The sequence below is a fragment of the Colletes gigas genome, unplaced genomic scaffold (genome assembly GCF_013123115.1).
Source record: "Colletes gigas isolate AHSC1104 unplaced genomic scaffold, ASM1312311v1 Colletes_gigas_Sc00002, whole genome shotgun sequence".
Classification (NCBI taxonomy): Eukaryota; Metazoa; Arthropoda; class Insecta; order Hymenoptera; family Colletidae; genus Colletes; species Colletes gigas.
Window position 1 is genome coordinate 6,461,894 of NW_025106631.1, and position 13,898 is coordinate 6,475,791.

Sequence of the window (13,898 nt, forward strand, 5' to 3'; positions counted from 1 at the left end):
AGATTATAGAATCATTCCAGAGACTATAACATTTTCTTTCGAATCGTACACTTTTACGTAAGATGTTACCATCGAACACGTTCTTCTGAGTTTCTTAAGTGAAATATAATTAACTGCAATATACAGGGTGTTCTCAACCCTGGGAAAGATTTTAATGGAAGATTCTAGAGGCCAAAATAAGACGAACATCAAGAATATCAATTTCTCGATTGAGGTTTCGTTAAAAAGTTATTAAAAAATTTTAAATCATTCTGAAAAAATTATTTTCAGTTGAAAGGATCAATTGCAATCATTTTTGGTCAATAAACATACCCCCAAATTCCTACGCATTTCCGAGAAAAAAATTCCTTACCGAAAATATGTCTGACCATCCATTGATATGTTTCCCTGAAATTTCATGTGTTTCAAATCATACTAAAAAAATTATATTTGGTTCCAGGGGTCAATTACAAGCATTTTTTGTGAATATACATACCCCTGAAATCCTACGCCCTTTGGAGAAAAAAATTCTTTACGGAAAATATAATGTCTGACCATCCATTGATATGTTTCCCTGAAATTTCATGTGTTTCAAATCATACTAGAAAAATTATTTTTGGTTGCAGGGGTCAATTACAATCATGTTTGGTCATTAGACATAACCTCAAAATTCCACCCACGTAACGAGAAAAAAATTCGAGAAGATGTGAAATTTTTCGACAAAATTAAAAAATTTCAAATCGTTTTGGAAAAATTAGTTTCACTTACAGGGTCCGATTACAATCATTTTTGGTGAATACACATACGCCCAAACCTCTACACATTTTGGAGGAAAAAATTCAGGAAGGTGGACAAATTTTTCGACGAAAATGAAAAATTTCAAATCGTTTTGGAAAAATTGTTTTCCGTTGCGAGGGTCAATTACGATCGTTTTTTGTGAATAAATATGCCCCCGAAATCCTGCGCATTTTCGAGAAAAAAATTCAGTACGGGCGGAACTTCAAACGTTAATAACTAATTAACGAAGCCTTTATCAACAAATTGGTATTCTTGATTTTCGTCTTATTCTGAGATCCAGAATCTCCCATTAAAATTTTTTCCCAGGTGCTGGTCGAACATTCTGTATAAGTATACATAAACGCCGGAACTCAACGGAACGAGGAACGAAAGGAGACGGAAACGGGCTACAGGCAGCGTAAATATACCGAAATAGATATTTGTCCGATTTTTAGCAGCGCCTACACTTGGAACATAAAAAAATTACGTATAGAATGAGGCGTACGTCGAAAGTTGCCTCGTATCAACTCGATCACTACCGCATGTCTTTGAAGTTACTGAAGTAAGTATAGAGAAAAAAAAAAAGACAAAGGAAAGAGGTAAATTATGTTGTCTAGTAATTTTCAACCTCAACCAAATAGATTTAGATGTCAGAGAGAGAAAAAAAAAATAAACAACTTACAGTATTTCTTGTTCACGCCGTCGATCGAGAATACGATGAGTCTAATGTGTCGATAGGCTTCCTTTTTGCATTACGAAAAAGTGTCGAAGCAACTTTATTATTTTTTTAAAAGTGAGATTAGACTAATCGTACGGTGAAGTCCGTTCGGGCTGCACGTAACAAGAAATCACGTAAATACTAATAGACGAGAATAATAGCGCGATATTAGAAAGTCTGTCGCTTCGAGGACGCGATTCTATCGCGGATGTTATGGTAGCGGATTCGAAACCAAAAGAAACAATTCTAGAAATATCACTTTTCGTTTGGAAAAAGGAATTGTAAGTTTTCGAAATTACATGTAAGAGTTGCTAGATAAAATCTCCATAAACGTTAAAATTAATCAAAATTTTAAAGATGTTGATTATCGATGTAACAAGCTGTTCGTTGTTGGTTAAACTAAAAAGTAGAATAATGAAGATATATTGAAATCGTAAGATGAAATCTCATTTACGATGTTTGTTGGAACAGTTAAAAAAGGCATTCGTGTAAATTGTTTTCGTTACCTTTGAATTTCGAATCTCTCCCCACAACATCTCTCGCGTATTAAGACACATTCTGTGTATTAGTTTATCCTACACTTATTCGACACACACACACACACAAAGACAGACACGTACGTACACCAATGAGACGAACACAGTCGCGTTACAATAACGAATTGTCTTACCTTACTTATAGTGTGTCTAGAGCCTTGTGTCTGTTAAGCTCTTGTATGTATGATTAGAAAACATTACCGGTCGACGATCGTTCCATTTATCGTCGATCGTTAGCAGAAACTATAATATACATATTTGACGTGTGTCTTTTTAGAGCGCTCCGACGTAAAAGCAACAGATAAAGGAAAGAATCAGAAAGTATTTACAAACAAAAGAGCACAATGATTGAAAATTATAATTGGCGATCTCGCGCATCAGAGGCATCGAGGTGTAATTTAAGATTTACATCGTACAAATTCGATACCATATATCGTGAACGACTTATCAAATTATAGAAACTTTACTTTCTCATGCAATTTAGCGAACAAAGTATTTTTCTGGTATTTTTCCTAAGGACCAGAATTCCGTATCTTCTAAGGCGCAATCAAGGGAAAATATCGAGACCGTTTCTTTTAAGTTTATCGATGTAGACAATAAGAACAAATTCAAGATAATATTTGTATTTTATCGAACGCGTATGAATCGTACACGTATCGCTCGTGCATTACGATTTGCCACTTTGTAAAGATTCGAGAATACCGATCGATTATCGAGAACACATTCCGCGCGAACGTTTGAAAATAGTTACCGAATGTTTCACAAGGTGTCTGTTCAATAGTCCCGAAGATTTCTTCGCCCGTTGCTCAATATAAATACGAGCAGATATTTTAAAACGTTTGCTAACTATTTGATAATCACGATGCTTCCGCGACAAAGCGGAAACGCATTCCTCGGATTCGAAACGAGCGCTTGGAAATCACAAATGTGCTTCTTATCGTTTACGAACGTTCGCGATAACGTTTCAGGCATTGGAATCAAACATTGAAAACAAAGAGAACTCGATTCTTCGCTTTAGTTTAAGTAGAATAACGCACGATCGCGCGTTTTATTGCTTCGTCGTATTTATGGACTCGCCTTCTTTCAAGATTTTCTATAAAAAAAGAGTCTCGCGAATTGAAACGATTTAATTCCAACGTTAGCTTATCAGACGTTTCATTACGGCGAGTAGCCGAGCATACGGTAACACTTTAATTCTTTGGGGCAGAGTATAGAAACACCATTCGAAATGTAGAATATTATAATTGGATCAATTTACATAAACTTTAAAAATTATAGGCCTATGTATATTTCTGAAAGCATTTTTAGAGTTTAAATATTGCATCTGATCCTATCTATCTATTATTTGTATTTGAAAAATCAACAAAAAGAAAGCAAGGATTTCTTTATCCCCACGCGTTAAAAACACCACGAAAATTGATACACTATCGAAACAAATGGTGAATATTTTACATCGCACAAAGACAGTTATCACGAAATTGTTCGAGCACGGTTTCATGTGATTTTAAGGCAACACATGGATGAAAAAAATTCTCAAATGTTGAAACGGAAATATAAAGCTTCTATATTGGTTTAATTTTCGTAAACAGAGTTCCTATTAAAGTCCATAAAAATCAGTCGAGACAATTCCGCCTTTTTACAGACACTTCGTTTTTGAAGACTCGTTTCGAATGGTGTATTAAGATGTGTTGTCACTTGGTTCTTGAATGCCCCGAAGATTTAACGAGCAGATTGTGAAGAATATGTCTCGAGTGGCCCCGCAACAAATGACAAAACAGATCCACGAGGGGTACAAAATGCATGTAATATCTTGTCTATTTTAACGTAGACAACACTGTATGTGAATAGAATTCAACGATCTATCTTCTCTATACGAAATCTATCTCCTTCTTAATAGCTACTCGCATATTTAACGAAGATATTTACGGTGGTGTCTACTAGGCATAGTGTAACTGCTGGATAGAGAGATCAAAAGGGAATTGATCCGCGCGCGAAGGGCTCGATGTCCCAGAAAAAGAGGCTAACTAGGGCGATGAATAATGCTGAAAAGGTTATTGAGCCATTCACGGTCAGCATCGATGATTAAAAAAAAAAATACAAGAATTATTAAATAGAAATATGGAAGATTATGGTCAGACTGTGCTTGCGCTGGCTGACAGATGGTCCAATCATATAGATTACGTATTCATAAGAACATTGCGGATATTAAAATATAGTATAACTATGTTACACAGCGCACGGTAAACCATACAGAAAAAAAAACTAGACAAAATTTTCCTTACGAAAGATTACGGGTTTCGTACGATGCACAAGTCCAAAGTCACGCGGGATTTCTTGTTACTATGAAAATACTATAATAAAAATTTTTATTTTCAGATCTCTTTGAAATATCAAAAGAACTCTAATATGTATGGTGTTTAAATGTACAAATTTAAATGTATACATAATCAAACTTCTATTATCAAAATTACGAATGTTATAACAAAGAAAAATTTGCCTTTAAAATGCCTCGACTTCGACATAAATCGTATGGAAACCAAAATTTTGCGTTCGAGCCAAGACTATCTTATCAATGTTGCTAAAACTAAATTTCACCCAACGAAATGATTCCTTTTTCTAAATGCAAACTGAAATTCGCGCGAAATGTGCTTAATCGAGGTTCGAAAAAGAACAGAGCCCACGCATTGGTAACACAAGTTATCTTAAATACTACGTATAACCGAAAATTAACTTTTATTTAACGTCCACTGATGCTATCTCTCATTTTAGATTGTATACAGTTAACATAAACTGTAGAAATAGATCTGATCAATAGATTGGGAAACTTTTATATATCGACAATAGAAATCGTGAAGTTATAAATAATAATCGCACTTTGAGCGTACCAAGAAATTTAGTGACTTTCACCGTTCACCTATGTTGACATCAATCGTTATTTCTGAAATAATATTACGCGTATTAATTGTCTCACGATCCCGTGAACGTTCATCGTACGTGACACGCGAAATCTCGGGCACCGTGCGCTGATCACAGCTAGTTGAGAGAAAGAGTATTTGCTATACGACATGTTAAATATGATGGAATTTAAACAAAGAAAGAAAAAAAAATAATAATAATACGAGGTGGTAAAAATATTCATATGACGTTATATTTTCGGTGTAAATCAAGTGTATATGTATATATCCGTGGTAAAACTACGTATATCTCGTACCTTTAATGTACCGCCGGAAACAATCCTCTTTGGAAGCAATTTTGCAATTCAAAATCGAACAGAGCGAACGTCATAAATCCATGGAAGACCGTGTTACACGCGAATTCGTATTCGTTTTCTCCTATTGTTTTTTTTTTTCTCTTCGATGAACAGAGGACTTGTTTTCCATCGGTACGAGCATCTAACCGGACTAATCGTTTGAATGTTGATTGTTAAATGTTAGGATAGAGAAACTTAAGAACATGCTCTCGCAGCAAAATATCTTACATCGGAGACATACGTTTCGTTGCGTACATGATTTCTGTTAGATTAGCGAGATTCGTTCATCGAAATGAAACATCGATCGTTACTTGTTTACACATTTAGACACACGTTCCCGAGCATTACTTGAACGACACGATATGTACAATTAACCTTTTTCGCGCGTTACGTATCTTATAATATATATTGATTAACTAAAGAAATAATGCCACTCCGTTGTTTACACATGTAATTAAAAGATTTGTGTCATGTGTAATACCGATTATTCTATTAAAATCTTACAATATTACACGAAGCGTCTAGAAGCAATAACTACCACATCCAGTTGTCACAAACATACGAAAAAATAATTAAACACGGCCAAATTTGATTTTAAAGGTTTTATATAAATGTTTCCGTTTATCGGCAAGTGTTTGAGAGTATTCATGTCTAATGTATCGGTTATAAATAAACGAATTATATTATTTACGAATAATTTCGTTCCGTTATAACTTACACTGACATTTTTTGCAACACATACACATATTTTCGATTTACTATAATCAATTTGGTATGTGTATAGTTTAATGAAAAGAATCTGTGACTTCTGTGAATTTAAATAATCTGTCGAACATTTATCAGTAGAAAAGGAAAAATGAACCGTTTAGTTTAAACAATGCAGTCACTGCCGCCATTTGTTCGCAATGAAATTTACTTTTCGCTTCAGATATTTTAACACATTGAAGATGGGAGACGCGAATCGACGTGTTTCGTTTTTAAAGCATTGATAACGTGAGATAGTGATATTGATAATATCAAGCGTTATCGTTTAAGAAAACATTACGATTTAATAAATGAAACTTGATTAATAATTATCCCGTTTATCTGATGTTTTAATTCGAATAACTAAAAAAATCGAATAACTGCTCTATATGATTACTTTATTTTGTACAAAATAATATAAAAATATCGTTTCCGGACATTTTATTAAACGATAGACGAGACAAAATCTTGTTTCTTTTTTTCTTTTGCGAAATGAAGTTGAAAATATTACATATATCCATTTATTAAATAGTTTACGAAAGCTTGTATAAGTTAAAATTATATATGTACATAATACATATATGTGAGAGATACCGTCTTCAATGTGTTAACACTGTCTTCTAGAAGTAGTCATAAATTCAAAATCATGTATCGATAATTGTTACTTTCGATTTAAATCGAGTTTAATCGATATTAATTCGAGTATATTAGAGTTTTAAAGACGCACGAGAATACTTTTAGTTCGAAATCATCGTTTGGAACGCAGCGTTCGCGGCTACTTTAGTTACGCAAATGTCTAACCATTTATATAATTATAATTACTTGAAAGTATGTAACTATTTTATAAATAAATAGATACTCAATGTTCAATGCTTTGTACTATATAACCAATAGCAAAAGTTACTACTTATATTATAGGAGGGGGAAAAAGTAGACAGTGTAAAAGTTATTTTCATTTTATTGTTCCAATACATGTATGTACAATTTATTCTATTATTTATAGTACATAAAAAAAACAAGAATATTTTTAACCATTTTCGTCTGTATTGTTTTAAGATATTGATCAAAACACATTATCAAATTTTATAAACAATTTATTTTATGTTGATACATTCACTGTTATTTCAACATAGAAACTTATAATACAGGTCTTTTCAAGTAAAACGATTACAATATTTTAATAGCAAAGAGTGTGGCTTTATAAAAATGTAATCTACATACTTGTAAAGAAATGGTTAAGACTTCAACTCCAACTTTTTTTGTAATAGACGACCGACATAATACCAGTATCTCCTTCTTATTACGTCGTGTTTTTCAGATAAGTCTTTACATAGCTACAGTCAAATATATTCATTCATAACAGTAATAACAAATAAATGTATGACAAGTTCAAAAGACAAAATACCTTGAGAGCATTATTAATATGGAATATTGATTGATCTGACACATCCGATATTGGTCTTTCTAGACAAATGTCTATAATACAGGCCAATAAAGGATTAACACGACATCCATCAAAATATAATTCCTCGCACAACTTTCTTACTTTTTTGTTGTTACCCAGGCCACTGCTATCTTGCATCAAAATACTGAAAACAGCATATAATTAATGCATCTAAATTAAATAATTCCCTACTGATAATAGAAGTAAAATATAAATCCGACAATACCCTCTTAAGTAATTCCATGCACTTTCATTTCTCTTCACTAACATTATTTTACGGAAGACAAAATCAATTTCTCTGTCTATTACACTTTGTTCAAATTTTGTTGTGTTACTTAATACAAAATACCGTTGATTCCAGGCAGAATTATTGCGAACATCAATTTCCAGCAAATGTTCCACATAGTCTAGTTCTTCACTATATAGACTAGATATTATACAAGTAAAATATGCATTATATTAAACCCATTACTTTCTCAATATTTTAAAAAATCTCAATTTCACAAATAGAAGAAAGTTGGATAAAATGTACTAACTCAAATGTTTGTATACACCACTGACGATATTGCCAAACATGATAATTCTTAGCATCCAGTTTTAGACGATTTCTTGTAAATTCTAATTCACCACTAGCATCTTGGAGCCATTCGACAATAACTTTTCTATGGTGCCAGATTTGAAAATTTTTAGAACTATGTGTTATCATTCTATTAACAAACAGTAACTCGATTCGTAGATCTTTTCCAAGAACTTTAAGTATCTCTCTTCTGTATTGCCATACTGCATAATTTACTGGATTACACCAGATACAAGCTGCCGTTAAAGATAATGCACGCTCTGACTTTTCACCAGACTTTAAAATTGCTCGGAAATAGTCATAGCAGTCCCTGACTTAAAATAATGATGAATATAAATAGAAATATTCTACAAATATGCAAGTCATAATTATTCAGGTGTTTCATAAGAGCAATGAATTTTAATCAACTACTAATTTAGATCTAATTCATAACAAAGCAAACAATACAGTTGATAAAAACATGATTTGTCTTTTAAATTTAAATAAGAGAATCATTTGAATTTAACTATAACAATGATTGACCAAAAACATTACAGACATGGTTAAAACAATAAAAGGATTGTTATTCTAAACGATTATTAGTACAGCAATATTATAAGTCTTTCATATGAATTTATATGTTTTATATTTACCACATTAATACACCTCTCACTTTATCACTTTACACTTATTTTTGGCATACAATTATTTATAATATAAATACAACGATGATATGAACTTACTTTAAAACATGTCTTAACTGTACAATTCATTAAACAATAATATAATTAATAAGCAATGCGGTATTTGATGATGTAAGGTTATGAATCAACATCATTAAGATCAAAAACCTTCAATAGTACGAAAGTAATAAGTCTAGTGCTACTTATAGAAAATAAAATTCATACAGTAACTCAAATACTCACATTCCTCGGAATAATTAATTGCAACAATATTATTAGGGCCATCATCCTGTGGTACTGGAGCCACGTCACGCCATTTTTTGCGGTACTTGTATAACACCCAGGCAGGGGTGGTGTCTCCGCTATACGATTCATCACCAGAACTACTCGCATAACTACTCGACATTCTTTCTTTTACACAGTATCGTGTAACGATAGATACAAAAATACACTTTTTTCAATTCGGCGCTTACTTTGGCTCTATTTTCTTGCACCTGTTAAACGGGTTAAACCTTTCATCTGATTCGCCTCAAAAACACTCCGAAACTAAACGTGACATGTGGCGCTACCTACGATCTACAGAAAATATTTTGCATATCAAGTAAGTACTTTTTCCTGTTTTTTATTGAGCAATTACGTGTTAACCCCTTGCACTATTTTCACGAGTCTGACTCGTGATAAAAATTTTAGGCCAAACTTAAATATCACGAGTCAAGCTCGTTATTCAATTTCACATCAAATGTGAATAACACGTGTCTGACTTGTAATCGACATTTTGTCAAAACATGAATATCGCGAGTCGAACTCGTAAATATCGATATTCCGTTGATCGACATATCGTGTTTCAAGTTTCGATATTAGGGCTTGTTCCGATCATTCGGGCGTATGGGTTAGGCCCGGCTTTTTCCGAATTTTAGAATAGCGCAAGGGGTTAATAAAACACAAATTTTCCTTCGATTTACATCACGATGTCACTAATACATAGTACTGTTAATTCAAACAAATGAATTACTAAAGACTTTCAATAATTTTTCAATACTAGAGCTTTATTTAATATAGCGTCGCTATATAAAATTCTAGGTTATTTTATATCTTCCGATAAAATCTAAAATCTAAACATTTCATTTAGTAATCACCCGCTCCTAGCGCGAAACAGTCCGCTTCCTATTACCTTAAAAATCCGACTCTACAAAACCTGTGTCCGCCCCATCCTAACATACGGTGCACCAGTATGGTGCACTGCCACAAAAACACATATTACCACATTACAAAGAGTACAAAATAAATACCTCAAGATTATACTTAATAAACCCCGATCCTACTCCACAACATTACTCCACATAGAAGCGAAAACAGAGCTCCTGCTGCGTGGAATACCTTCGCCAGATCGGCACGCCACCCCCGGAGGAATAATAAACCAAGTCAGTCTAGGGAAATCCTCCTTTACCAATGCCAACGGAATCACAATGTAAAACGCCATACAATTTTCAGTCTCGACTACCCCAGGTATTTTTACTTTCCGACCTATGTAGGTTGTTGCGTGACCACGCGAACGTAGCCCCAGAAATATAATAATCGATAGGTAAATTAGGAGCGAAATTCAAAAGCGGATGGTTATGCGTGATTGAGAGAATATTGTTAAGGATGCGCGATGCTGGTGGCACGCGTGGGAAAGATCTTGGGTAGAGCTCGAAAACAGGAAGAGGACACCAATTAGCAGACCCCGAAACGAATCGCGAGTTTCTTGTAAGTCACGTAACCTCTTGAAAAGGCCTTGTCCTTTTGTTAGTCTTAGGAGCGTCGATCGACTCCAGAAATGTTGGCGACGCTAAGGAAGTCATAAATTTCCTTCAAGGGTTGTTCTCTCGATCCTCGGAGCAGAGCCTATTTTCTCTTCCCACGTAGGCACCCCGCTGTGTAACGGAAAAGCGCGACTCCACCGAGTTCCCACCACCACCCGAAGACGGAGGGAAAGTTAGACGCCGATTCGCGGGGGCGTGTGTGCATCGGAAGGACGGCCTACCGCTTGGATCTGATGCGTCCTTCACCCTGATTGGACTACGAGGATCTATGGGAGGACTAGGAGGATTTGGCCAACGACTTCGGCGAGAACCTCGAAGGAGACTTCGAAACGCTACGATTTTTCTTATGTCATTGCGTCTCTAACCGGCCTTCGGACCAGTAAAATAAACTACGAAGTTTACCTAACAAAAGAGTTCTCTTGTCTAGTTTGATTAAATTCCCACGCTCCGACAAGCAGAGCGGTTCTGCGCTCCACGGGCACCAACCCGCGTTCTTATCTTAAATTCCCCGCTAAAATACGCGACAACGTATAAGTACCATAATGGAAAAAAAATTACTAAAATTTGTTTTAGCGGCATACATGTTTTAAGATGCTCTGATCATATTATGACTATCATCTATGGGTTAGGTCTGAGTTAGGTTAAAACGCATTAACAATTTATTTTATGTTGATACATTCACTATTATTTCAACATAGAAACTTATAATACAGGTCTTTTCAAGTAAAACGATTACAATATTCTAATAGCAAAGAGTGTGGCTTTATAAAAATGTAATCTACATACTTGTAAAGAAATTGTTAAGACTCCTGCTCCAACTTTTCTTGTAATTGACGACCGACAAAATCCCAGTATCTCCTTCTTATTACGTCGTGTTTTTCAGATAAGTCTTTACATAGCTACAGTCAAATATATTCATTCATAACAGTAATAACAAATAAATGTATGACAAGTTCAAAAGACAAAATACCTTGAGAGCATTATTAATATGGAATATTGATTGATCTGATACATCCGATATTGGTCTTTCTAGACAAATGTCTATAATACAGGCCAATAAATGATTAACACGACATCCATCAAAATATAATTCCTCGCACAACTTTCTTACTTTTCTGTTGTTACCCAGGCCACTGCTATCTTGCATCAAAATACTGAAAACAGCATATAATTAATACATCTAAATTAAATAATTCCCTACTGATAATAGAAGTAAAATATAAATCCGACAATACCCTCTTAAGTAATTCCATGCACTTTCATTTCTCTTCACTAACATTATTTTATCCAAGGCAAAATCAACTTCTCTGTCTATTACACTTTGTTCAAATTTTGTTGTGTTACTTAATACAAAATACCGTTGATTCCAGGCAGAATTATTGCGAACATCAATTTCCAGCAAATGTTCCACATAGTCTAGTTCTTCACTATATAGACTAGATATTATACAAGTAAAATATGCATTATATTAAACCCATTACTTTCTCAATATTTTAAAAAATCTCAATTTCACAAATAGAAGAAAGTTGGATAAAATGTACTAACTCAAATGTTTGTATACACCACTGACGATATTGCCAAACATGATAATTCTTAGCATCCAGTTTTAGACAATTTCTTGTAAATTCTAATTCATCACTAGCATCTTGGAGCCATTCGACAATAACTTTTCTATGGTACCAGATTTGAAAATTTTTAGAACAACGATTTATCATTCTATTAACATACTGTAACTCGATTCGTAGATCTTTTCCAAGAACTTTAAGTATCTCTCTTCTGTATTGCCATACTGTATAATTTGCTGGATTACACCAGATACAAGCTGCCGTTAAAGATAATGCACGCTCTGACTTTTCACCAGACTTTAAAATTGCTCGGAAATAGTCATAGCAGTCCCTGACTTAAAATAATGATGAATATAAATAGAAATATTCTACAAATATGCAAGTCATAATTATTCAGGTGTTTCATAAGAGCAATGAATTTTAATCAACTACTAATTTAGATCTAATTCATAACAAAGCAAACAATACAGTTGATAAAAACATGATTTGTCTTTTAAATTTAAATAAGAGAATCATTTGAATTTAACTATAACAATGATTGACCAAACACATTACAGACATGGTTAAAACAATAAAAGGATTGTTATTCTAAACGATTATTAGTACAGCAATATTATAAGTCTTTCATATGAATTTATATGTTTTATATTTACCACATTAATACACCTCTCACTTTATCACTTCACACTTATTTTTGGCATACAATTATTTATAATATAAATACAACGATGATATGAACTTACTTTAAAACATGTCTTAACTGTACAATTCATTAAACAATAATATAATTAATAAGCAATGCGGTATTTGATGATGTAAGGTTATGAATCAACATCATTAAGATCAAAAACCTTCAATAGTACGAAAGTAATAAGTCTAGTGCTACTTATAGAAGGTAAAATTCATACGTTAACTAAAATACTCACATGCCTCGGAATAATTAATTGCAACAATAGGATTAGGGCCATCATCCAGTGGTATGGGAATCACGTCACGCCATTCTTCGCAATACTTGTATAACAACCAGGCAGTATCTCCGGTATTCGATTCCTCATCAGAACTACTTGACATTCTTTCTTTTACACAGTATCGTGTAACGATAGATACAAAAATACACTTTTTTCAATTCGGCCCTTACTTTGGCTCTATCTTCTTGAACCTGTGAATAGTGTGAATCCTTTCATCTGATTCGTCCTAGAAGTACTCCGAAGCTATTCGGTTCTCACTCTAGATGTCTCTAGTGACCCTTTCGTTAAGGTTGCCGGCTATAGTCGGCACGATCCTCCGTTCGGAGGTGCCAGAAAAGCATCGACGGTGCCCTACTCACACATGCCAGATCACGCGTACATGAGCTCGTGGAGTTTCGGATAGTCGACAATAGTTAATAAACTTTATTGAACTCAACGAAATAGCATACGTGTTAACGGTTTAGAAGCCGTGTAATGAATTAATATCACGCGGTTGCTGAGGAGGCAGCATAAAAGTTTACCAAACGAATGTGCACTGTGCAGTCACAAGTATTCCAGTAATAATTAAGTGATCATTTCCGAGCGAATTATCAAGACACTTAAACAAGGGTTATTGTAATTCGAACTGAAGAACTAAAGTTTTATTAATTTTCAATTAAACATATTATCGTGTATTTTTAATTTCGCTTAATCCTTTTAAACAATAATTTGATTCGGATTTACTAATTGGTAGTATTTGTTAAATCTATTTTGGATAAATTGCAGGTCTGGTAATGAATTTTGGAATACAAAAATTATCTCATATAACATTTTATTTCAATTCAAAGTTGAACTAACAAATGAAATAAAAATGTATACAAAATTAAAATGTATACG

General features: G+C 33.7%; 2 protein-coding genes across 7 annotated transcripts; both read right to left on the reverse strand.

Annotated features, from left to right (window-relative positions):
• Positions 1–7,099: 7,099 nt before the first annotated feature.
• LOC122398724 (protein farnesyltransferase/geranylgeranyltransferase type-1 subunit alpha-like) lies at positions 7,100–10,017 on the reverse strand. Of its 4 annotated transcripts, none has more exons than XM_043398874.1 (6): positions 9,977–10,017; positions 8,931–9,263; positions 7,985–8,339; positions 7,675–7,875; positions 7,410–7,593; positions 7,100–7,338 (listed from the first exon to the last, which is right to left on the reverse strand). In XM_043398874.1, exons 2-6 carry the CDS (start codon positions 9,091–9,093, stop codon positions 7,240–7,242), a joined length of 1,002 nt encoding a protein of 333 aa, XP_043254809.1. In that variant the 5' UTR covers positions 9,094–9,263; positions 9,977–10,017; the 3' UTR covers positions 7,100–7,239. The 4 variants fall into 4 exon arrangements, with proteins under 4 accessions (XP_043254809.1, XP_043254800.1, XP_043254792.1 ...); XM_043398865.1 differs by lacking the exon at positions 9,977–10,017 and adding an exon at positions 9,859–9,950; XM_043398857.1 differs by lacking the exon at positions 9,977–10,017 and having other exon boundaries at positions 8,931–9,575.
• Positions 10,018–11,145: 1,128 nt separating this feature from the next.
• LOC122398741 (protein farnesyltransferase/geranylgeranyltransferase type-1 subunit alpha-like) lies at positions 11,146–13,233 on the reverse strand. 3 transcript variants are annotated; one of them, XM_043398905.1, is made up of 6 exons: positions 12,981–13,233; positions 12,035–12,389; positions 11,725–11,925; positions 11,460–11,643; positions 11,276–11,388; positions 11,146–11,170 (listed from the first exon to the last, which is right to left on the reverse strand). In XM_043398905.1, the coding sequence occupies exons 1-5, from the start codon at positions 13,123–13,125 to the stop codon at positions 11,290–11,292; spliced, it is 984 nt and encodes a 327-aa protein (XP_043254840.1). In that variant the 5' UTR covers positions 13,126–13,233; the 3' UTR covers positions 11,146–11,170; positions 11,276–11,289. The 3 variants fall into 3 exon arrangements, with proteins under 3 accessions (XP_043254840.1, XP_043254832.1, XP_043254849.1); XM_043398897.1 differs by lacking the exon at positions 11,146–11,170 and having other exon boundaries at positions 11,185–11,388; XM_043398914.1 differs by lacking the exon at positions 11,146–11,170 and having other exon boundaries at positions 11,185–11,388; positions 12,035–12,385; positions 12,981–13,107.
• Between the last annotated feature and the right edge of the window lie 665 nt (positions 13,234–13,898).